General features: G+C 39.3%; 1 protein-coding gene across 1 annotated transcript in view; it reads left to right on the top strand.

Moving 5' to 3' along the window:
* LOC126299256 (rhythmically expressed gene 5 protein) overlaps positions 1–26,178 on the top strand; it is a 163,388-nt gene extending 137,210 nt beyond the window's left edge. Inside the window, exons 3-6 of the mRNA XM_049991051.1 lie at positions 8,620–8,724; positions 11,093–11,167; positions 18,595–18,738; positions 25,039–26,178. Coding sequence (XP_049847008.1) covers positions 8,620–8,724; positions 11,093–11,167; positions 18,595–18,738; positions 25,039–25,145 — 431 coding nt within the window. The 3' untranslated portion in view covers positions 25,146–26,178. The remainder of the gene's footprint in view (positions 1–8,619; positions 8,725–11,092; positions 11,168–18,594; positions 18,739–25,038) is intronic.
* The last annotated feature ends 1,255 nt before the right edge of the window (positions 26,179–27,433 follow it).

The raw sequence follows: 27,433 nt of genomic DNA, 5'->3' as shown, positions 1-27,433 counted from the left end.
AAGTCTTTTTATAAAGACATTTTTTCGTATTCACTGTTGTAACAATCTTTTACTTGGAATCTTTAACGTACAGCACTTACCTTTAACAAAATATGTACATGTTTTTAAAATTATTAATCTCAAATTTTGTGTAAAATATCAGGCTGCTATAGGCTACCTCGTAATTAGTTGATTGTCCTGGTATTAACCCGTCAGTGTAGCTTACCTATTGTTGTTGTTGTTGTTGTTTACAACTGAGGGTTTAGACATTGTGTGTGAGGATGAGAGAAGTGTTGGTAGTAGAGAAGCTCGTAATGAATACGAACTTCAGTTTTGTAACAGGAGACATCCATTTCAAATGGTTCAAATGGCTCTGAGCACTATGGGACTTAGCTGCTAAGGTCATCAGTCCCCTAGAACTTAGAACTACTTAAACCTAACTAACCTAAGGACATCACACACATCCATGCCCGAGACAGGATTCGAACCTGCGACCGTAGCGGTCACGCGGCTCCAGACTGTAGCGCCTAGAACCGCTCGGCCACCTCGGCCGGCTCCATTTCAAAGTCCTTTTGCTACACATTATTTACAGTGCTTGACAACTGCTAAAGAGATATTGTTGAACAGGAATAATCACAGCCAATGATGGATTACATGAAGCACAGTATACACATAATAAAGGTGGAGTGATATATTTATAACGAGAATCGTATATATTTCACCAAATGGGAAAGAAGGCTAACAGAGATAAATAACGTTCACGTTTGAGCCAGGTCAGACTCCCAACACAAAGGTCGATATCAGACTCTCAGTAAGGCATATGGCCTCATTGGGCACTAACGCACAATTTGCATCTGCTATTCATGCTGGCTGTCAAACTGTTGGGAGTCCATGAGACATATTGTCCCACTCCTCTCACAACGTGGTTGTAAGTTCTTGCACGGTTTGGGAATGGATGTTCATTAAGAAACACGCCTGCCAAAAGCATCCCAGGCATGCTCTGTAGGGTTTAAGTCTGGGGAGTGCACAGGCAATTCCATAGGTTTAATATCTTCACTTCCCAGTGTGTCCGACACTTTAGCGATCCTGTGTGGTCGGACGTCGTCCATAAACAAAGTCGGGACCCAACACACCCCTAAACTGGCTCCAGAACAATCTCCCAGCAGTAACTGCTGTGCTGTAACGGTACCTCACGCAGAGATACACAGCGGTGTTCAACCAGTATGCTAAACACCTGTTTACATCGTAGCGGCTAGGCCATACTGATGACGCTCAGGAACATTATGTTCACCACACTAACTGGTAGCCAAAATCACTTGCCACAGTGAAGCGAGATTCGTTGGAGAGCATCACGCTGGACCACCGTTGCTGGCCTCAATCAACATGCTCTCTACACCAACGAAGACTTTCTCGACGAAGGTGTGATTGAAGTGGGCTACGTGTCATCCTCTTGCGGTATGATGATCTGTCTACAACCACCATCATGCTTTCGCATAGCATTACCACCGTCAGCGACTCATTTCAGTCGCGAAATGACACTTTTTGACACACCCATTACTGTGGCTACATTAGTGACAGTTTGGTCGGCTTCGAACCGTCCAACTACTCGTCCACGATCATAAGCACTCAAATTATGTCTTACAGACGTGTTTCCGTATCACACGGAATGTCGCACTAATCGGTTCCATAACAACATTTGTCAAGCGTGTAGTGCATGAACTGTCGAAGGCATACAGAGCGTTCGTGCCCAGGCTTCGCTCTAGTTACACATCCCGCCCTCTACATTTACTTTTACTATCGTTGGTCGAGTGTTACGTATTAATGACAGTTGTTCCTCAGCAAATTTCAAGGAGTAAGTATATAAAGCGTAGCAAAAAATCGCAGTATATGGTGTCTCCCCTAAAGGTCGTCAGGCACATTTTCTCTGTTGTTTCAACAGATACTTGCAGTTTCGTTTTAGCAAGGTGCAGCTGGAATCAGCCAAAAAAAAAGATGCTGCTCACCACGTCTTTTCAACCGACGCCCTGCGTAAGTGGAAAGCGTCAGTTTGTTTCCCATTACAAAGAAAATGACTTTTTAAGTGAAGTTTAACGTGCCCATTCGACAGAGCGCTTCCAAATTAGTCTAGTGCGATATTATTTCATCGATATGTACTAACAGGGACAGTAAAACACGAAGAATAACCAGTACTCCAGCAGTGACAGTACCCCCCCCCCCCCTGGCAAACGCAGTTACCGCCATGCACAAGCGCTGCCCAGTCGTTGCTAGAGAACTCGTTATTTGTCATGTATTACTTGTCCCTGTTAATACATATCGATAAAACAAATAACGCATTAGGTTAATTTGGGACCGCTCTATCGAATTCCGATTTAAAAATAATTTTCTTTGTAATGTGACACAAATCAACACTTTCTGTCACTGGGTGTCGTATGCAAGACGTAATGAGCAGGATTTGTCTGAATTGACTCCAGTTATGTGTTGCAAAAATATCTCCTGAAAACACCACAGAAAATGAGCCTGACGACCTGTAGGATTTCTCCCACACACACAATATATATATATACTACTGGCCATTACAATTGCTACACCAAGAAGAAATGCAGATGATGAACGGATATTCATTGAACAAATATATTATATTAGAACTGACATGTGATTACATTTTCACGCAATTTGGGTGCATAGATCCTGAGAAATCAGTACCCAGTACAACCATCTCTGGCCGTAACAACGGCCTTGATACGCCTGGGCATTGAGTCAAACAGAGCTTGGATGGTGTGTACACGTACAGCTGCCCATGCAGCTTCAACACAATACTACAGTTCATCAAGAGTAGCGACTGACGTATTGTGACGAGCCAGTTGCTCGGCCACCATTAACCAGACGCTTTAAATTGGTGAGAGGTCTGGATAATGTGCTGGCTAGGGCAGCAGTCCAACACTTTCTGTATCCAAAAAGGCCCGTACAGGACATGCAACATGCGGTCGTGCATTATCCTGCTGAAATGTAGGGTTTCGCAGGGATCGAATGAAGGATAGAGCCACGGGTCGTATCACATCCTAAATGTAACGTGCCGTCAATGCGAACAAGAGGTGACCGAGACGTGTAACCAATGGCACCCCATACCATCACGCCGAGTGATACGCCAGTATGGGGATGACAAATACACACTTCCAATGTGCGTTCACCACGATGTCGCCCCAAACACGGATGCGCCCATCATGATGCTGTAAACAGAACTTGCATTCATCCGAAAAAATGCCGTTTTCCCATTCGTGCACCCAGGTCCGTCGTTGAGTACACCATGGCAGGCGCTCCTGTCTGTGATGCAGCGTCAAGGATAACCGCAGCCACGGTCTCCGAGCTGACAGTCCATGCTGCTGCAAACGTCGTCGAACTATTCGTGCAGATGGTTGTTGTCTTGCAGTCCCCATCTGTTGACTCAGGGTTCGGGATGTGACTGCACGATCCGTTACAGCCATGCGGACAAGATGCTTATCATCTCGACTGCTAGTGATAAGAGACCGTTGGGATCCAGCACGGCGTTCCGTATTACCCTCCTGAACCCACCGAGTCTATATTCTGCTAACAGTCATTGGATCTCGACCAACGCGAGCAGCAATGTCGCAATACGATAAACCGCAATCGCGACAGGCTACAATCCGGCCTTTATCAAAGTGGGAAACGTGATGGTACGTATTTCTCCTCCTTACACGAGGCATCACAACAACGTTTCACCGGGCAACGCCGGTCAACTGCTGTTTGTGTATGAGAAATCGGTTGGAAACTTTCCTCATGTTAGCACGTTGTAGGTGTCGCCACCGGCGCCAACCTTGTGTGAATGCTCTGAAAAGCTAATCATTTTGCATGTCGGTTAAATTTCGCGTCTGTAGCACGTCATCTTCGTGGTGCAGCAATTTTAATGGCTAGTAGTGTATACGGGAGAAATCATATAAGAAGAACGCAAAATTCTAAGAAAGAAACTCAGCCCGAAAAGTACAAAAGGTGGATACAGATCACAGTCCCCAAAAACAACCAAAAAAGTATCGAATCTCGGGGGCAGACATCAAAAAAAGAAGACTGAAATTTTATTGACATATTCAACAGATTACCGACTCGGAAACCTACACACAAAATTGCAATGTACATCGAACAACAACAAACCATGATCTGGTTCCAGCAGGTAAAAAAAAGTCCATCAGACATTTCCAACAGACGCTCGTACAGACAAAAAATTAGCAAATCGGAAGTACTGCCAGAGAGTCAAGTCGCAACCAAACCACGGACAAAGTAGACTGAAGGAAAAAAAATCTACGAAGAAAAATCCGACTGAAACATAACAGCTTTGTTTGATCCGATAGTCCAATCCCAACTAAAATTGGTGTTTGTTGCACACGTGCACTGGCTTTAGTTGGAAAGTCGCAGCCGGCCGCGATGGCCGAGCGGTTCTAGGCGCTATAGTGTGGAGCCGCGCAACCGCTACGCACGCGGGTTCGAATCCTGCCTCGGGCATGGATGTGTGTGATGTCCTTAGGTTAGTTAGGTTTAAGTAGTTGTAAGTTCCAGGGGACTGATGACATCAGAATTTAAGTTCCATAGTGCTCAGAGCCATTTTTTGGAAAGTCGCAACAGCGACGTCGTGGATTGTGCGAAACTACACGAGACTGCTGTTAGAACTCACTAACATTTCTTTCTCCGGGAAATATTGAGGCTTTAGTGAATTGTAGTAATATTCAAAAATCTGTACCCCCTGTTAGTCAGTCTACTTAACTGACGCAGCTGGCCATCACTTACGGATCATCCGAATACAATACCGCTTGCTGTGCTCGGCAACTTTTTGTCCTGGCGAGATTCAGCCCGGCTCATTTCAGTAGTGATTCGCGGGTACAGTGAACTAGCATCTTTGGAGAACGTTGATTGGTCGAGCAGGACCTGTTTCGTAGCCAATGAGTTCACCTGATTCAGTACACAGTGCTTCCTTTTGGTGCTCGTCGAGAATGTCCTGGTTTACACCATTTAAACTGCCAGAAAAGTTAAGCTGATTCCCTGAATAGATAACGTATTTCACGAAATAAAACGGAATCCTTTCATGCTCGACAGCGTTGAACATCATTACTGGCATGGTATCTAACATGTAACGAAGTGCAAAGCATACTATTTCTGTACCTGTTGTAAATTTATCCGTAAATACTTTTAATGAAGTTTGAGGACAACTGATCACTCTTAGAACCTTACGAATGGCTCACGCTCATAAGTAGTGAATAAAGAGTTGAAAGGAACATGTTCCGTAATAAAAGATGAAGTCTGTATGTGACTTACCATTCTCGAAACTTTCTTCAGTGAACACCTTCTGTCGACATAATTCTTCCAGTGGCATTGTCAGAAGAAAAACTAAGCCTAGGAGACAAGCTAAGTTTGCCACACAGTACGTAAGACACTAAACTGAATTAATAGCAGCGATATTCAAATCTCGATATCCCAAATTAGCATCCCGTAAGATATCAACAAATGAAAATACGCAATTTTTAACTTCCTGATACCTATGTCAACAAAGATGGCAATTGTTCATTTGGTTAGAGTAGCTAAGTTTAAACCTTTTAAAGGTCTGCAGTTGTTTTTCCACTTTCATAAATATGTCGCCGGTACACGAAGCAAGATAAAATTCACATTTTAATTTTCATGCAGTCCTACTCCTCAGAAGCAGCTGACCAAATAGCATACATTTCAGATGGCCCTTATTATCTTGGCGTTCACCTCGGTACATCCTTGGCATTTATAACACTGCATTAATGCAGCCTGCGGAAATCTTGTAAAGGCTAATAACGCCTTTGCAAATACAATCCGTGACATATCTCATGAAGACCTTCAGTACAAGTACTGGTGAAAACTGAACAAGGTTCTGGGATTAACCTTTCCTGACATATCAACGAGAAAGCATTTTATGCTACATCTCATAGGATCAAGAGCGTATTGGTTGCCTACAATTTAAAAGTTTCTTGCTGCTAATGGATGTAAATTCCTTGCCACGTCCAGAGCCTGTAACTAAACTTCCTTGTTTAAAGTAAATGCAAATCTCCCAGCCAATATATGGGAACGTTTCAAGAAATGTAGTTTGGTGTAGCGAAAGTCGCTATCCTTGTACTGCTCCATAGGGATCAGAAGTGTACTTCAGATTATGCGGTGTTACCGATGAATCAGAAACATACTCCGTTTATAGTAAGGAGCTTACTTACTAAGGGAAAGGGTTTGTCCATGTCCACAACCATTTCTAAGTAATTCAACAACAGGCCATCAAAAGTGTCAACGGTTTCCAGAATCGTTTCGAAACAGTTTAACTGGGTTATATATGTGCTTTAATTCCACACCACTAGACGCTAAATACTCGTAGATTCTTTGGCCCGCACGGGTCATTCAGTGGTTTAGATTCTTCTGTTATGAAGAGAAATGGGTCGAGGCACAGTCATGTTCCCGATATATAGGTTGTAGAATCATTAATGGTGTACAGGCGTACAGTGGAAAGTACTTGATGCTAGACCCAAAGAAGCATCAGTAAACATATAGGTCCGCAAATTAACCGTTTGCGAGATAATTGCGACTTTGTGGTTACCAGCCACTACCGACTTGATTCTGTGTGAACGCAGTATACCAGTCCGCTTTGTCTTTGTTTACATTTTCGAGATGTGGAGCTGTAAACAGAATGGATAAGACAGTACTGTACACAGTGTCACTCTTGCAGTTGTTTGCGGAGCATCAATTGTATTGTACGAGTGTTCATTGTAACATGGAACATTACGGTAACGAAGAGTATGCGTATATGCATTTTCATGTATGGTAGGGCTAATGGGTATGCACGAGGGGCTGCAGCGGGAATACATAGGCATACACGAATTACACCTGTGCTTTAAGATGTGGCGGTGGAAACAGTCTAATACCCTCCAAGAATGTCAATAACGAGACTTTCCACACAAATACCGGGAATGAGTCATAGTAGTGTTTGAAGAATTTTACATCGCAGTGCAGTGTACCTATACCACCTCCAACTATTTCAGTGTCTTAGTAAAATTGGAAATTTGTGGTAAGGTCTATGGAACCAGATTACTGAGATCATCGGTCCCTAGGCTTACGCACTATTTAATCTAACTTAAACTAACTTACGCTAAGGACAGCACACACACACACCCATGCCCGAGGGAGGACTCGAACCTCCGACGGGGGTAGCCGCGCGAACCGTGACAAGACGCCCAAGACCACACGGCTACCCCACGCGGCCTGTGTCTTAGTGAGGTGGACTTTGGTCCTAGACTAACGTTCTTTCAGTGGGTGCAGCAACAAGCTGCAGACAACCCTACTTTTGACAAGAACATTTCATTCACAGATGAAGCGGGGTTCACTCGTGATGGTGTTTAATTATCACTATTATCACTTTTGGAGTCATCTAGGCTCTAAACTATACGCTGGGCATGAATCTCCATATAATGTCTGGAGACTAATAACCTCATATGTTAAGTCCCATAGTGCTCAGAGTCATTTTAATGTCTGGTCAGGGTAACTAGATGATCGCTTTACTGGGCCGTACATGTTAACAAACAAATTCAGCGGACGGAATTACGTTCGTTTCTACGGCATCATCGTGCAGGACTTCTTGAGGATGTTCCCTTAGTGCAACGCCATAGGACTACATCCATGATTGAGAGCCGGCACATTTTGCTGCTGTGGTGAGATGACATCTAACGGGCCAATACGGTCAAAGATGTATTGTGCGAGGAAGGAATGTACCGTGACCTCCTAGATCATCTGAACATGATAGATTTCTGTGTTTCGGGCCACCTTGAAGGTATATTGTACGCCACGCCGGTTATCACGGCTTAAGAATTGGAAACGGAAACTTATCAGTACTCTTCAAGAGTTTCGAAATGATCCATCCGAGTCTGAAAGAGTTCGAAGCTCATTGCGGTGACGGGAACAGGAGCGACTTTTATACACCTCTTTTACCTACGAGTATAGTCATGACACAGTTGTCGTGTTCGTTCAGAACACCTACACTTCTACCAAAGTATCACTAATAACTCATTTTAATATAGTACAGTATTGTTATCTTTTACTAACTGGGATTACATTTACACAGAACCAAGTCAGTAGTAGCTGACAACCACAAAGTCGCAATTATCTCGCAAACTGTTCGTTCGCCGGTCTATGTTTACTGAGAATTTTTTGCTTCTAGTATCGTGTACTTTCAACTGAATGCGTTTACGCCATTAATTATGATACACTCTGTATACCAGACGACACATAAAATGAAGCTTTTTCCCACATATCATTCTCTTTCCACGTATTCTGCAACGGTTCCTGCTTCCCTTCGTAGCCTCGCATAATCTGAAGACAAAACGAGTCGCATTCCTGGATCTCTCGATCAAGTAAGCTTCCTACCACGTACTTACGCTTTTTAACGATTCTTACAGAGATATAAATGTGAGCTATCCCAGTGCTCAACCAAACGGCGACAGCAGACTGTGCGGGGACCATATGCGGAGAGTCATACCATCAGTTATTAGTTCTAATACGGTCTGAATAACTCTCTCTTTGTACATGTTATATTGAAGACCAACTATGCTACCTGTAATTTCTCTACTTCTTTTTCAGACTGCAACACCAAAATGCTCATCCATGGCTACAAGAATTTAGCTAAAATGGAAGACTCCAGTTTAAACAGGATGGACCCATATCAACGTGGAGCCTCGGATCTCAGTAAGTACTTCTCCCGTAGTGCAAATTTTTCTTCGCTTTAAGTTTTATACAGACTAAAAACTGCGTACCTATAAAAAGTATCAGTTATATATTTTGAATGCAAATGATCTGAAACAACTACTATAAGCAGAGAAATTAAAGCTAATTATTATCAAGGAAATATTACTTACATACTATTCTAGCGAGCTGTCACATTCATATTACTGTGAGACAATAGGAATAGTTACTGTTAGGTAGCCGTCCTTGAGTTCAACAAAGCCACAATCCCTTTGTTTACATTCCACAAAATGTGCCCATGCATTTTCCAGGTTGTTATACGAACTTTTCTGCTCGAAAATCGAAGAGTTCTGCCTGTGTTGTCAACCAGTTCGCCCTCGTTTTGACATCATCGTCGATGTGTTTTTCACAGTAACTGCTTGAACATTAATAACAGTTGAGTCAGTTCCTCCAAGACGTCAGCTTTGTGATGGATGCACCTAAACTTCCCTCCTGCAAGACAGTGGCAGTTCTAGTGTGCGAACATGTGCAGTGAAAAAGTTACCTTCACTAGCATTCCTTACTGTTTATGCTGAACAATCTGATGCAGTTTCTGTAACGTCTCATAGTAGACAACTGCAACATCAGAATTTGTAGTGTGTTCTGGAAGTAAAAACCTGGCGACAGTTGAGATTTTTGCGGTGATCTTTTTTTACGATGTACGCGACTGTTTAGTACGGGAGGCATTCTATTTATTGTTGCACGCTCTCAGGTCTGTGGTGAGTTAAGTACCGTCCACTTGCCACATCTTTGTTTCATTTGATTTAAATTTTTTTATACTTTTGACAAAATTAGGTGCAAATTGTTTATTTTTTTCTTGATTACGTAAGTTAACAAGCTTATTTTGGCATATGTGCCACTATCAAATGTTCCTTTTGACATTATATATCATGTTATTCTACATCTATGCAATAGTACTATGAGATTTTATTTTATATTATACTTACGTCTAGTTGGAGTGATGTCCACAAGTCATCCTGGAACTTGCGTTCTTTTGTACACTATGTTGTCAACGTAGATCACATTCTGTAGAAGAATAAAAATGTCATATTATGATCTAATGCAAGCTGTGAGCCCAGCAGAGAAGTTATTTTTATTTCTTCCAGTTTTATTAGAATTGCCTGTTTGCTTTTCGGATTACGATCGTACTTTAGTAGGCACCTTACTTTTAAAGTATAAGTCCATAGGGTAAATTACAGGTCTTTTCCCTCTGTTTGACGAAATAAATAAGCTGAGGACGCTTTTAATCGAAAAGGAAGGTTTGCGGCAGTAGATAATCACATTTCTTGAGTGGTTAACAAATTCGTCGACAGTGCACTAAATCCCTATTCTCCTCGTTTCCTCAGACACAGAAACTAAAACGTGCTGTGGTTCGTCTCACTACTGTACTCAAGCGATCGATACGACGCCGCTCACCCTCGCATCTATACGATTCTACAGTACCTCTGGCTTCTCGTAGCACGCAGCGCAACTGTAGCCGTTTTAAGACGAGATAGCAGAAATATTCACGTCTCATCTGGAATTCGGCTGCTGTTTGTGACTGCTGCTGGTCACATTCTGAAGTTACATATAATTACATTAAAACGGCATCTTCTATCACATGGCCTGAAATATGCGATATTGTAATAGGCCCACACGTCAGCAGAAACTCTTGTAACATCCATTTACTTGGTGGCTATGCATCCGAAACGTCTCTTTCCTCTCTTAACTCTATGGAAATTATGTTTTAACACTGATATTTTCTATAGACTTGGAGACGATTAGAAATGGTTTGGCTCTGCCTCTCAGTGTAGTTGTACATTATCTACATCTATATCTACATTTATACTCCGCAAGCCACCCAACTGTGTGTGGCGGAGGGCACTTTACGTGCCACTGTCATTACCTTCCTTTCCCGTTCCAGTCGCGTATGGTTCGCGGGAAGAACGACTGCCGGAAACCCTCCGTGCGCGCTCGAATCTCTATAATTTTACATTCGTGATCTCCTCTGCAGGTGTTAAGTAGGGGGAAGCGATATATTCGATACCTCATCCAGAAACGCACCCTCTCGAAACCTGGACAGCAAGCTACACCGCGATGCAGAGCGCCTCTCTTGCAGAGTCTGCCACTTCAGTTTGCTAAACATTAGCTATTATGTTTTATACTCTCCAGACTAAACGATATTTTATTGTCATCCTTACTGTAAATGACACTGTGGAACTATGCTCTACAGAATCAAGGGTTTTGTATTTTCATTCTTGCTATTTCGATTACTATCCTCTTCTCTGTATGACCTTTGGCTGCAAGTAATATAATGTGGAAACTTAAGGCTTTGTTTCTTTCCTTACGACAGTTTGGGGCACAATGATGAAGGGCGGTGTTGACAGCCACGGCGAAACGGCTTCGCATCCAGCAGACTACCACTCAGGTAACTATATAGTTAATATAACGCTCAGAGAATGCTTTCTGTAGTTAAATGCCTCGCAAACAATCAACTCTCAATTGTCGAGGCACTTGAAACTACGTGGGTTGAACGAGTCTGGCAGATTGTTACAATAGAGGAAAGCAAAGCAATAAAAGCCACTGTCACCGTTCAGAGCAGCGTGTTTGGAGTGACGTCATCACGATTTATACACACATGAGGTATACAGATTTTGAATATTCGTGTGCCTTACAAATCTTTCATAGGTTGTAACAGCTATGTAGAACGTGCTGCGCATTCGGATGATGTAATTTTATTTTTCATTCTTTCGACAATTATTGCTTATTACAGGTTGAGAGGTACCCACCGTTTTCACCTAAACATCTTTGACTCTTTGAAGATACTTGTAATCTCTCTTCACCTGGACGAATAATGACCAGTGACCATTGACTAATGAAACAGACTTAATCCGAGCGAGGTGGCGCGGTGGCTAACTCATTGAACTTACGTTCTGGAGGACGACCTTTCAGATCTGCGTCCGCCCATTCAGATTTAGTTTTCCCATATCGCTCCAAGCAAATCCCGAGACGGTTCCTTTAAAAGGGCATGGACAATTTCCCTCCCCCATCCTTCGAACAATCAGTGCTTGTGCTCCATCTCTAATGACCTCGATGTCGACGGGACCTTAAAACCCTAATCGTCCTTCTTTTAATTTCGTTAATTACCGAGATACAGGCATTAACTTAGTTTTCCTAAACGGAAATCTCTTTTTACCGGAATGGACCTTCTATAAGAAAAGATAATATTACAATAACGAAATAAGTTGTAGTTGGACTTCTACCGCATATGTTAAAGGAACTCTTGGTGTCTAACGTGCTTTGACTTACTAAGCATCTAAACGTTCTGTGTTTCGGATAATACCATTTATGAGCGTTATGGGGAACCAGCTCACCTAAAGAATAACTGCCCCAGGACAATATGTCCAGTTTTCTGTATTTCTTGAAATAAGGGAGGGAAAATATAAACCGCAAAAGGAACGGATTGTGTTACTTAAAATACCCTGTGTAACGGGTATAAGTCCAGATATTTTTACAAGTGGTTCCTGATTGTTTTTCCTCTGCATTGAACAGTCTTCCCGCAAACGCGTCAAAAACGTTACGACCTGTTGTTTTCTGTATAGTCGTAACTGCACCGCTAAGTGGAATACTCGTGTCAGCATAGACTAACAGTTTTGCGTCCACATATTCAAATGCAACACCTGACTTGCTGCCTAGGTGAAAATAAGCATTAATGGCTCGCTCTTGCCACATGTACTTGGAGGTGCTACCCAACCTAGAAACATACGACTTCTAATTGCTATAATTATTAGCCTGTAAATACCGTGAATACTGATATAACGTTTCTCAGTACACCGTCGTCAGTCACCAGTAGGAATATCGTCCGCCCCGCTAGCTGAGCGGTCAGCGTGACGGATTGCCGTCCTACGGGCCCGGGTTCGATTCCCGGCTGAGTTGTGGATTTTCTCCGCTCAGGGACTGGGTGTTGTGCTGTCTTCATCATCATCATCATCCCGGCCAATGACGCCAACTGATCATTTATTTAATTATACGCATTTACCTTGTATCTACCTGAAAAGAAGCAGTTCAGAGACTTTGTTGCAGTAAACTGGCATTTCAACCCAAGAACGAACTAGCAATACAATCACGGGTTAGATCGTGTGCTGCAAAATTTGAAACAGCTCTGCATATGCTTAGGAAGAGACAAATATTTGACGTCGACATCCAGGTTAATAACACAACTGAATTGAAATTCAGCACTGTCGACGAGAAGCAGATAGTGGATGTTGTTACTCATACAATATAGATTTAATCTGTGAGCACAAACTCTTTGACTAGGTCCTCGGTAAAATCATGATACCAATGATAAAATGCTCTGGTTGTCTATATTAAAAGAACTGTTTACTGTTAAAACAACTTTGAAAGATCTAATACCTGTGAAACATTCCATGGGGAATTTAATAATAGTCTCAGTTCTGGAATCAACAGATACAGTGCACTTACATGCAATTAACTTTCCGATCAGCGTAGAAAAGCTTAAGACTTACTTAGGGAAGTTTGCAAAAAAGAGAGGAAAAATTTGATTTGGAACAGCTTTACAATTAGTTCGTAGTGGCGTTTCGCCATACAAAACCGTAGTCAAATAGATACTCTCATACCAATTATCTGTCGTTCAGTCGTTATGAACGGCATACATGTATCCGATGTACAATGTGACGGCTCTGCCAGAGCTACGAAAGTTGTTGGAAGAACAGAACTATGATGTGATCGGTCTGCAGGAATTGAACTCAGTGCAACGAAGGATCCTCAACATGCCTACAGTAGCTGCGATGATAACGAAAGACAGATATCCAATGATGGCAGTAATAGTACGCAAAAGGAGGTTAAAAGTAGATAAAATTATTAAGCTGTGGGGTGAGTATGCCGTAATTGTAGAAGATGCTACTGAAGAAACCGAGAGGTTTATTATTAGAATAGCAAACACCCATACAGACGCTAGCTTAGAACTTTCATAACTGTGAAGTTCGTTCAGTAGAGACAACTAGCGACCATAGTTGATTAATATGCTGCCTAGCTAGGAAAATTTAGAAAAAAATGGCATTGATTTCTCGAAGAGGTAAGAATAATTATACAAGCAAACTGCAAGTTTATTACCCTGAATGCGAACCCTCACACTTACGAATGCTGCGAGATATAGTTGTCATAAAACACCGAAAAGACAATAGAAAGCTTCTGGCAGTGAAGAAACAACATTATACAGTACAGATTCTGCGCCCAAAATTCAGAATATTCGCCAGCAGCCGTAAACAGTATTTAGTACCATATGGCTGAAAAGCATACGTGTAATAGCTAAGAACTTTTTCTAGAAGGATAAAATTTCGGGAGGATGGAGGATTTGATCCTGTGCGAGAGGGGCGGGGGGGAGGAACGTCAGCATGTATCATGTTACTTTATTTGATTCGATGCTTTATGTTATATGACACGGATAGTAATACAGAAAAGTAGAAAAGTGCAAATATGACAAGATTTTTTGATTTAAATGTCTTTGAAGCTGCCAGATAAGTCGAAAACTAATTCCATTTTTTTTTTACGAAACTTCAAGGTAAATGATGACAGCCAAAAAAGTTGCAGGATAAAGATTTATTAAAATTCTTGACCACGGTTTCGGTATATCTAAATACACCTTTATCAGAAGTAAAATACACTGAAATCACATCGTGCAATAGAGATTCATAAAACAATTGTGTCAAACGCGTCGTCAGTAGTCAAAACATCATTTCCATTTATACAACATAATTATGGGTCGATGTTCGCATCGACCTTCTGTCCATAATTATGCTGTATAAATGGAGATGTTGTTTTAAGTACTGACGACGCCTTTGCACAATTGTTTTATGAATCTCCATTGAAAGATGTGATTTTAGTGTATTTTACTTCTGATGAAGGTATATTTAGATATACCGAAACCGTGGGCAAGAATTTTAATAAATCTTTATCCTGCAACTGTTTTGGCTGTCATCATTTACCGTGAAGTATTTCAACAGTTGCTGTTTCAGCCATGTTTAAAATCTTTTTACGAAACGATAATTTCTTTCTTTTACATCCATAACTCTGCTTAAATGCCATGATTGGAGCATTTTTCATCCTGGTCTATCATGTAGTTAATATGAAGCTGTGGTTTATGAAGAGGTAGAATTAAATGGTAATCCGTCGACATTTCTAGCTCTTTCAGTCCACTCCAGCGAACCATATGCTAGTGAACTCACTTTACACTTCCTCGTCTAGGCTGCTGTTATGCAGCCAATGTTTCGTTAGTCTTTTTCGAAATGCGTTCAGTGGTGGCAGGGGTCTTAAAGCCAGCAGTTGATTTCTTCCACGAATTGCGTTTCTTACAGTCATCAGTTTTGAAAAGAAATGGCTCTGAGCACTATGGGACTTAACATCTATGGTCATCAGTCCCCTAGAACTTAGAACTACTTAAACCTAACTAACCTAAGGACATCACACAACACCCAGTCATCACGAGGCAGAGAAAATCCCTGACCCCGCCGGGAATCCAACCCGGGAACCCGGGCTCGGGAAGCGAGAACGCAACCGCACGACCACGGGCTGCGGACATCAGTTTTGAGAAACGGAACCATAAGAGGGGTCTCATTGTAACACCCGCCCTGATCACCCAAACAGCCGTACCAAAAGGTACACAATCTAGGGAGACGCAACATGTGGCAAGACTGACGTGAGTAATCAAGTGACTCCAAGACTGGTTCTGCATCTGTCCTCTGTTATATCTTGTCAGATCTGCAGTTGGATTGGTAACTTCTTGACAGAGCGAATGACCGACCACGATGTCTGATGAGGACAAACTCCCGGTCAGTTCGAGGCGGGGGACATGCTAGTTCATTTCCTTTTGTCGGAGTATTGGGAGGTTTGGATGAGAGGACGGAGTGTATGAAGATGGTGAGGCAGGAATGTGGAGTGTAGCACGTTGTTTCAGATGGAGTGTCAGCCAAGGTTCCCAAGTAATTTGGAATGCACCTCGGGGGAGTATCAATGATTTTGCGGTTACTTTAGTTGCGTTCCCAGACCTCCCATAAACGACGTAATCATCCACGAAGAAGTGATATCTGATAAAAGATATAACCATATCAGATCTGATTTGGAAAAATTGTGAAGCGTCAGTAACTAAACAATAATGTAGAGAAAGACGATGTTATAAATGTAACTGCTTCTGACTACACGAACGATACATCATGCCTGGAGACAGAGATGTCAGATGTATTGATGCAGCAGTACTTCATCTGGAGATAATGAAGTAAGAGTTCTCAAAGGTTGAATGGTTGGCACAGAAAATGGGATGCTTCGACTTACTACGTAATAATAAGCGAATATGTCAAGACGTTGCCTTTAATGCTGCCAGAATAAGTCGGAAAGCTAGTTCCCTTCTTTTACATCCCTAACTCTCCCCAGCACGTATTCACCTTTTTGTGCTATAACAAGAGCATTTTTCATCCTGGTTCCAAACCTTCACTCTACCATAATTTTGAAATTCCACATCTACATCCATACTCCGCAAGCCACCTGACGGTGTGTGGCGGAGGGTGTCTTGAGTATCTCTATCGGTTCTCCCTTCTATTCTAGCTTGGCAACCGACGTACATTTTTGTTCACTCGGGCGACGACTCATCCGGTATAGGTTTTTTTTATTGTGTTTCGAATCATGTTGCCTATATCTTGGCACCGGATGACGCTTTCGCAAAACAACAGGACGATCATTAATTACATGTATTTATCTACCTTCTTACAAAATTTGAACCGATTTGCAAATGTTGGAAACATATAAGCGGCACGCCTTAAAAATAAAATAAAAATAAAAAATTCAAATAAACATTCACAAAAACCGTGTTTTTTGCACAAGAAACCCGAACGGTGCACCATTGCCAACTCCTGTCCGTCGTTCAAACATTGCTTGATACAGTTACAGTAAGACAGTTACAGTAAGACAGGTGCAGTTTAAAAAAGGCCTCTACCAGTCTGTTGAAGTATGTGTAATCCTCAGATAGCACTAACAACTCACCTAAGCATGTATAAAGATGTTCAACGTGAGTTATTACAAGCCTGTTTGCTTTGCGGGGTGCTAAATGAAAGAACTTCAGGATGAGGAGGAGGAGATTAGCGTTTAACATCCCATCGACAACGAGGTCATTATAGACAGAGAACAAGCTTTCTTCCCATATACTATCACTTGTTAAAATGGAAAGAAACTTTAGTTTGCAGTCAAATGGTACGTATCCTCTACAACACATTTAATAGTGGTTCACAGAATATAGATCTATCTTGACAACTCTGAGGGGTATCATTCAAAATGAGTGGCTAGTAGACACAAGTCATCAACAGAAACACAATATCCTGCTGCTGAAGGTGAAATGAAACATATCTGTATCGTCTACATTTTCACTATTTAGGTCATTTTAACCCCCCCCCCCCCCCCCCCCCCACACACACACACACACAAACAGATAAACAACACAAGTGCATTATAAATGTAGATGTGTCAATTGCATTTCTAAACCTGTAAGTTATATATTTTATGTAACACACGTTTATCTTTCGGAATCTCTGCAAACTTTTCTCCTTCTCTTTTTTGTACACCTGCTGAGTGATCATTATCTCTGTGTCTTTAAAGTCTCTGTCTACCTCTTTGAAATTTTGTTTTTTACTTTATTATATTTTGTCCATATCCAACTCACTCACTCCTTAACTTTGATAGCACTTAGGATAGATTTAAAAGTGCACCCTGTGACTTCTTTCAAGTTAAACTTTTTATTTTCAACGTAATAGTTACAAACAGCTGCGTGTTTGCAATGTTCTGTAATTTTAGCCTTGGCTGTCAGTGCATTGTTATGTCTGATTCTCTTTCTAACAACTCATGTTCCTTCAGATCTTATTGCTGTCCCTTCTATGCTTTTTTCTCCAGTGTTACCATTACATTTATATTGTTCCTTCCTACACCAGTTCCCTTTTTTGCAGCTGGTAAGAATTTCTTCGTAAGAGTCAAATACCACAAAAATTAGTGTATGTTAGTTTGAATACATCATGTAGCCCACAGAAGAAATGTAGTTTTTACTTCTGACAGGACTATGTCTTGAGTTAAAACACACCAGATACAAAACTACAATAATTTTCATTTGACAACTTAAGTTAACAAAAACTGATCCAATAATCGATGACTCCAGTCCAGGTTTGGATCATAGTTTACATATGCTGCTAGTAATGGCACTGCAAGTACCCTGTGATACAAAATAAAATCTGTCTCAGTAATAGTCACTTTGCTCAGTGTAAATCTTATACATGGTGTAAATCTTATTGATAGATCATTGAGACAAACATTATAGTGTGTGCATGACACACACACACACACACACACACACACACACACACACACACACACACACACACACACACACACGCAGGAATACAATGGCAAATGTTGCTCTTGGTTTTCATTTATATATAAAATGAACTTTTCTTGTATCAAATCAGTATCACTGAGATGTGTATGTAATCATAAACATCTCTCTAAAACTGGAACCTTTATGCAACTCACATATGCTAATCATGACATGTAAATGTAGATTTTATTACCTGAAAGTGTATGTTCTATTACTTCAAATGGCTGATAGCATGCCTTAGAAGTTAGTCTAAAATTATTCATAACACTGATGAAGTTATTAAAATAAACTGTGTGATCAGAAAGTACAATGTGTAAACATTACGGAGATGAAGGGAAACAAACATTTAATATATTAGGTAATTTCCTTACCTGATTACACATGAATTGTATTTTCAAATGATGATAAAAAAATATATTGTTTTGTAGAGCACAACGAAAGTGATGATGGAAACATAGGTTCCCAAGGAGCTGCCTCAACTAATGTTCATCAGTATCTGCCCACTGAATCACAGGGATACCTCATGGGTCCAATGGTCATGAAACTGCTGCCTAATGGGAATCCAGTTCCAGGTACTGTTTTTCCTCAGAAATGAGAGGAACTCTGTTTTGTTACATTATATCAGTGCACAATAATTCACAGGTTATTGACTTGTTAAGCTGAAAAGTAAAGTGATAGAGTAATATTGTTGTACACACAATTACCATACTTCACATATCAGAAAACTGTCTGTGCCACTCACATGAAAGGCTGGAAATATTTTATCTTCTGCATCACACTCCAACACTAAACCACAATAGGAGCCTATAGACAGAAAGTTTTCATTTACCTAATAATTTTTATTGTAGGTATCTAAGACAAATGCAGAAAAAGTGTTGCTTTGCAATGTACACTATGTCATCAAAAGTATCTGGACACCCCCAAAAACAAATGTTTTTCAAATTAGGTGCATTGTGCTGTCACCTACTGCCAGGCACTCCAATTAGCAACCTCAGTAGTCATTAGACATCAAGAGAGAGCAAAATGGACCCCTCCGTGGAACTCATGGCCTTTGAACGTGGTCAGGTGATGGGGTTTCACTTGTGTCATAGGCCTGTACCCAAGATTTCCACACTCCTAAACATCCCTAGGCCCACAAAGAGGGTCCTAATGTGTAATATCCAGACTGTCACACAGGAATTCCAAACTGCATAAGGATCCACTGCAAGTACTATGACAGTTAGGCAGGAGGTGAGAAAACTTGGATTTCATGGTCGAGTGGCTGCTCATAAGCCAAACATCATGCCGGTAAATGCCAAATGATGCCTGATATATGGAGCATAAACATTGGATGATTGAACAGTGGAAAAACATTGTGTGAAGTGACAAATCACAGTATACAATGTGGCAATCTGATGGCAGGGTGTGGGTATAGCAAATGATTGGTAAACGTTATCTACCACCGTGTGTAGTGCTAACAGTAAAATTCAGAGGCGATGGTGTTATGGTGTGGTCGTGTTTTACATCAAGGGAGCTTTCATCCCTTGTTGTTTTGTGTGGCACTATCGCAACACAGGCCTACATTGATGATTTAAGCACATTCTTGTTTTCCCACTGTTGAAGAGTAGTTCGGGGATGGCAATTGCGCCTTTCAACATGATCAAGCACCTGTTCATAATGCACGGTGCATGGCAGAGTAGTTACACAACAATCACATCCTTGAAATGGACTGGCCTCCACAGAGTACTGACCTGAATTGTATAGAACACCTTTGAGATGTTTTGGAACATCAACTTCATACAGGCCTCACCAACTGACATCAATACCTCTCCTCAGTGCAGCACTCCGTGACGAATAGGTTGCCATTCCCCAATAAACCTTCCAACTCCTGATTGAACATATGCCTGTGAGAGTGGAAGCTGTCATCAATGCTAAGGGTGGGCCAACACCGTATTGAATTCCAGCATTGCTGATGGAGGGTTCCATAACCTTGTAAGTCATTTTCAGCCAGGTGTCTGGATACTTCTGATCACATAGTGTATTTCATCGACCTAAGAAAATGTGATTTCTCCTAAGCTCAGCTCTGAACATCAGGTGGATGATATAAAAAGAAAATTCTATTTTTTTAAGTGTCAGAGAACAACATTTGTTCATAATTAAATAGATCTCAGTATACTTCTGTTGTGTTATACAAATTTTAAAATGTACATGCACAAGAAGAGAGACTTAAAACAGCTTATAATATATAATATACATTAACATTTGCAAATAAGTGAGAGATGAGAAACAATAGATACATTACTGTAAAAGATAGTCTTTCTCTGCAAATATTAGTCCAGCTATAACATGGTGCTGGAAGAGGGAAGGGAAACAATCAAAACAAGGCTTAAATATGCACTAAACCAGGTCTGTACCACAGGAGTGGCAAGATAGCCCCCCAACAAGGGTCTAGACACAGAGGGGGTGCAGAATCTGATTAACAATAAGAAACAAAAAAGAAAGACCACTTAAGAATTAACTGGGACAGTTATGTGAGTTCTCCTGCCCTTGTGTTTGTATCTTATGTCTACTAGAAAAAGCCTTTTCATTGGTCTACAATTGTAAATACACACTGTTGTGGCATTGTTGTTTCTACAGTGTCTTTTTGTCCAAGTAGTAACATAAAAGAACGGTTTCTAACCAACATCTGTGGCACTTCTGCCAGGGGCATATGATCACCTCACTACATCTCTTCACTGAACGGAAACTAAGAGATTAAATAGATGGTTAAAAGCAAGTGATATAAAGTCAAAATATGTAGCATACTAATACTTATGAGGTTTTTTGAAATCTAACAGTATTATGAAAAGGATGGAATGTAACAATATTATGAAAAGAAAAGTTGCTACACACCATAGAGTGGAGATGCTGAGTTGCAGATAGGCACAACAAAAAGACTGTCACAAATAAAGCTTTTGGCCATTAAGGCCTTTGTCAACAATAGACGTAGACACACAAGCACAAACACTCACTCACACACACACAAATGCAACTCACACATACGACTGCAGTCACATGCAACTGAAATCACAGTGTGCTTTCAATTGCCTGTGACTGCAATCGTGTGTGTGTGTGTGTGTGTGTGTGTGTGTGTGTGTGTGTGTGTGTGTGTGTGTGTGTGTGTGTGTCTACATCTATTGTTGACAAAGGCCTTAATGGCCAAAGGCTTTATTTGGGACAGTCTTTTTGTTGTGCCTATCTGCAACTCAGCATATCCACTATATGGTGAGTAGCAACTTTCCTGTTCATAATATTGTTACATTCCATTATGGCTTTTCCATTGTTTGTTTTTTGAAATCTGATGGAAGAAAAGCAAATTTTATTTGCCACATATTGTGAAACTGCTGTAGTACCTAATGAAACAATTGTATCTACTTTTCAAAGTACAACATTGCTTATATATTGCATGGCTTAACGATCTGTCAAAAGTTAGCTCAAAACCTCACATATTAAGCAGGTAAACAACAAACATTCCACACTCATTTCACATCATTCAAGTTTGAAAACATAGCATATCTAAATTGTTGAAATTCACCATCTTTGCACATTACTTAACACTTAAAGTTGAAAGTTTTGGTCATTTTCACTCTCATTCCTGCTTTGGAATTTCAATAACTTTCTTGAAAGAAAGACATCTATTACTATTATCAATAGCTAAACACAATTAATAAAATAATATGATATCAGAAGATCCAACTTTTTATCAATTACCATTATAATGTATCACTGCAAACACATAGTAAACAGAATTTTAACATAAGTACCATTGCAAGGAAATTTCTTAATGTATAACCATGGAAACCTCTGCACATAAAACTTGTCAGATCCAAATGTGTTAGACAGGGTGTCCATTACATTTTACGGAAAACACTTAGAAATAGGAAATTATTAATTACAAATAACAACATCACAGATATCTGGCACACACTTTAAACACTTATTCCTATCCCATTTAGTTTGTTTACTTATTTGAAAACCTTTTATGGATTTGTGTATTACCAGAATCACACTTTTATGCTCTATTGCCTATTTTCACCTCTGGAAGTGCTTTGTGTAGAAATGCAAAATTACTCCACGGATCTGAGTCTTCGTTAAGCTTCCTGTTTAGATTGCTACATAAACAATTTCACAGGTCATTTGAAAACAAAAGCATACTGCACCCATATGACCAAGAGTAGGTAGCAGAACTCTATGGTGTGTAACCTGACATTTGGATTAACTGAGTTTATTTTGTTTATTTACATTCAGTAGCTCATCCTGATTCTGAAAGAAAATTGGGAGTGCTTCTGTTCAATTTTATTCTTCAGTATTTCAACTGATGTCCCTTTCTGTTGCCATTGTTGAAAGTAGGTAGGGGTGTAAACACAGCAAAGCTTTATATGGTCAGTCATCAAAAAAACTACTGTGATTACAGAAAAAACTAATGCTAAGCAACTCCTATCATGATTAATACCCCACAGACAAGTAAAAAGAATGTGTTTTTCCATATTTAGGTTTTTAGCTGTATGATTATGGAAGTATTTGGGCTACCAGCTACATTCCAAATATTGAAAATACATTGCAAATATTTGACATGTACTGTTGTGTTAAACATATATTTTCTTCAGAGTGGGAGGCAAGAAACAGAAGGCTCTTTTCTCACAAAAGTCCTATTTCTTTTATTTTTACACAAACCTATCTTCAAGGCAGATGTTTATATGCAGTTCATGTGTGTTGTAACTTTAATGAAGAGTAACTAATCTTGGTGAAGTAAAGAGAAGTCAATATTACAATTACATTAGGGTGACTAACTTTTTGGATTTAGTTCTTTATCACCTCATCACCTGTAAACCAAAGACCTTTCTGTAGCCTTGTGCCACTAGGTGTGCGTATTGATACTTGGAGGCTAGTTTGTGTTTTTTGAATTCATAGACTGTGTGAACTGCTCTTCCTTATTTTGTTTCTGACTTGCATTCCCAGTTATTAACAGTCTTAGCTACTCATGAGCTACAACATATTATGGTCAGAGGTGGGCTGCAGAAAATGATCATAGCAGTGAATGCTATCCTCATAATAATTCCATTTAAATTTATGTCAAGGTGGTGATTTATTCATGAACAAGAATCCAAAGAAAAATCATTTAAAGAATTTACACAAATATTTTCCTAAGGCTATCATTTTACAGCAGTTGTAATACTATTTTATTTATTTATCATTGAGCTCTGCACATGCTGTTGGTGTTGACTCATAAATGAGTTATATCTAGCATATGTAATAACTGAGAAAAACAAATGTATAATGGAATACATTTCTAGACAGTACACACATTAATAATCAGATATTAAGGTATAATATTACAAAATCAGTAGAAATAAAACATATCACTGATGTAACAACTGGAGACACATGAGGTTTAATACAAAATATCATTTTAAAAACATGTTACTATTTTTTCTATAGTGTAAAACGTTTTTTGCTTAAACTGTCTTTGTGTAGTGTTACTGAAGGTACTCAGTGACATATTTCACACTTATGGTGGTAGCATGTTAAATACCTGTATCCCTATATACATATCATTATTATATATTAATTAAGTCCTATGGTGAGATTTAAATCTTCTGCCCATGCTGTGTGTCATGGTTATGGCAGTAGGTTTTCCTTCATATGCACCAAGCAACTAAATATATAAAAGGATGTAACAGTCAGTACTTCTGGTTTTCTTAATACGGTTTGTAGGATTCATAATTTCTTACATCAGTGGTATACCGGTACTGATGATATGTTCATGAAAGCAAACTGTTACAGTAGATGAAATTGAGGCATATGATGCTTTAAAATAACATATAGCAATGTGAATAAAATAAATCGGCAGGTGTTTACAGAAAGAGTGCTTTAGTTGAGTACTGAACTCCACCAAGTTTCTGCTTGAAATAAGCTGTAGACAAAATGACGTCAACTTTGTTACATGTTATTGAATGATAGCTTCATTGTTTTCCAAGGCAAATAAAAGTTCACATGAAGTTTATAGAAAAAAGATAGAAGAATGAAACTGATATCTCAGAGTGCTGCTAGAGATACTGAAAAATTCTCAAGCAAGTAAAGTACCTTGCTATAAGTAGGTATTAGAAGCACCAATGTATAGATCCTAAAATTGTGTAATAAAAGGATAATATCAGCAAGTTTTTTAAAAATACAAGAGTTAGTTTAGATTATTCTAAGAATACAGTACTTTGAGGAATTTGAAGTGGAGGGGTCCAAGTAGTACCAAAAACCTTGCTGATCATAACCTGGATTTATCTTTTTCTCATCAAGAAACAGAAACTGTAACAAAAAAGTACCAATAATCTCGAGACAAGAAATAAAGCACATGAATTATCTCAATGTTACATTATATGAGACATTAAAATTATATTTATAGCTTTTCCACTCTTGTGAATTACACTGAGAGTCATTTTAAGATACTAAGTAATCCATGTCACAGTTTGAATGTATCACAACTGTGCTATAGTACAGATCTTCTCAGTTCAAGATAGTACTGTTACCATGTAAATGCACACATCAAAATTTTCATGTAAACCAAAATACTCTGAAGCCTTGTAAAATGTAAATCTGGAGGCAGTGGGAAAATGAACCCTATTCCTCCTGAATGAGGCCAGTGTTGTGACCATTGTACTATTTGGCCCACTAAGTATGAACAATAATCAGTGAACCATCTTACAGAAACAGGACATGACATCTAACTTACATCAACAAATAGACAATAATCAGAAAAGTTGCTTTTGCATACAGCATTACATGAACTATGTATGTCTCCTGCTTATAAATTGCTGACAAGCTATTCCATTCTCCATTTGGTACTCTGCTTTGTTTTACAGGTGAGCAGCAGTTTCCCATAGTGAGGGATGAAGATGCTGAGGAAATGAAGCTCATGCAGTATCAGTACTCACCTCCACCAGAAGACATACTGAAAAAATCTTCATAATCATCAGTCCAACAATAAAAGTGATTTCATTGTTTTATAAAAAGAGCTAGACAGTGAAGTCACAGTTCCACACAAAAGCCAGGACACTGTTATTTTAGTTTTACAGAAAACTTTAATTAGTGATGCAGCACTACTCTAAAATGAGCTGAGCTATAAGAAACCTGTTAAATAAAAGTTTTGGCATTGTTACATAAATTACTCAAGAAAAGTGTGAAAGAAATAGCTAAAGGTAGTTTATATTTGTGTTTACATGTATTACTTTATTTGCATTACTGACCTGGCCATACTTATCCATAATTATCAGCAATACACAGTACAGGTTTTAATCTAACAGACACAAAATTTGTTACACCTTATCACTGTTTGAGGTGCAAGGAACATGAACTGTATTGGTAAGATGAAACTATGGGTTGGACGATGACACAGATTGGTTCTCTGCTTTTTATTGGGATTATTGTACTAACTGCTGAGTACTTCAGTTGGTGTGATATATTACAAGTGCAGGGCCACAACAAAAAATTTTATGCTCCAAAAATTTGCATCTGACTGACCTTTTAAACAGATTTGTAATGACCTTGTAACATACTGTGCTACATGCCATCTGTTAGTTTGTAAACTGTAGGTGTATTATTATTATTATTATTATTATTATTATTTATTTTGTCATTATTTATTTACTTATTTCTGTTATTTAAATAAAAATTACTTTTTCCAGATAATGATCATTTATGTTCAAAAGTAGTAAACTATTATTTCTAAGTACAAGATAACTGAGCTTGAGGTGAGACCTTAAAATGTAGTGAATTATAATTTTGAAGCAAAATTCAGTACCAACATGTGTTAGCTAAGTCTTTCTCTGTAAATTAGCAAGGAAGTTTTTGCTTAAAGCAATATAAATCTGTGTTTTGTACAAAATGATTGTTTTAATTTATTATATTTATTTATTTAATAAAGATAAAATTAGTCATTGAATCAAAATTAAATGTACTGATGTATCACAACCAATAGTCTTTAAATACAAACCAAAGACATAGTGAAGATCTTCCAGGAGTGGCATTCACAAACACTACATATTGGTCTCTAAATTGTAATGTAGTGCACCTGAAAATGATTTCCTTCCTCCCATACAACAAAGTGCCAATAGCAGCAAAAAACATTATTTCTTTAGTACTTACTTTTAGATTAGTATCACAGAATGGTTGCAGACTGGCATAGGCATCACTTTAAGTATATTGTCTGCCCCATGGCACTTTTTACTTCGTACTTAATGCTTCAGTTGTGTGGCCATATATATACAACAAATAGTGGAAGCCTTGAAACAGGAAGGATAAAGAAGCAGCCTGGAAAGGACTCTGTTTGCCAGGTAGCAAAAAAGTGCAAGTGAGAGCATGAAGAGAAGAACTAATAAGTTGGATGAAAGTCACTTCAGACCAGCTTATCTGAAAGAAAATTTGGAAACATGATAGGTGGGTAACAACAAAGGAGCACTCTTGATGCATTGTTTCATCTGTGATAAAATTGAAAATCTTTTAGGAAAGACTAAGTATGCTGTTGGCCATTAAGTATAAATAAGTTATTCAAGACAGGTTTTTTTTTTTTTTTTTTTTTTTACAAAATCCTAATGAATGGTCATGGATGCGGGGATACACAAGGTGGTCGATGAAGCTCATCCGTGCCATTAGCAAGCCTTATTGAGTTCACACTAGCAAATTATCTTCAGTGATGTCAGATACTGGGCAATTTACAACAACAAAGTATGTATCATGTATGTTAACAAAAAAAAATCAAATTCAGTAGCTACCATACTTAAAACATTGTGAATTTATAATGCAGTTTTGAATTTCATAGGATTAAACAGAGATTTTAGCAAAGGTAATGTTAGGGGTTTGGCAAAAATGGAGAACATTTAAAGTGTGTTCACAGCACATGTGGTCCGTAGCTCATGGTCTAATAATCATCATCCATCATCATCATCATCATCATCATCATCATTATCATTTGTAACAGTGACTAGATTGTATTGTGGACAAATTGGTCTGTGAAAAAATTTAGACAATATACGGCCACTGATGACCGCACAACTGAGTGCCCTACAAACCAAACATCATCAAACACCACAGCACATGCACTTTCAGTGGTGTGCAAATGGATAATATATTATTTGTGTTTCTTTCATGATACCTTCCATAAATGTAACACTTGAGTATCAGTGACTAGATATCTAAACCACTCAGCATGCCAAAAGTTTGTGTCGGCATGTACAAAAGCTATGAAAGAGCTGATAATGA

The sequence above is a fragment of the Schistocerca gregaria genome, chromosome X (genome assembly GCF_023897955.1).
Source record: "Schistocerca gregaria isolate iqSchGreg1 chromosome X, iqSchGreg1.2, whole genome shotgun sequence".
In the NCBI taxonomy this organism is placed as follows: Eukaryota; Metazoa; Arthropoda; class Insecta; order Orthoptera; family Acrididae; genus Schistocerca; species Schistocerca gregaria.
The sequence above is the reverse complement of the archived record's forward strand: the minus strand, read 5'-3'. Positions and strand labels throughout refer to the sequence as shown.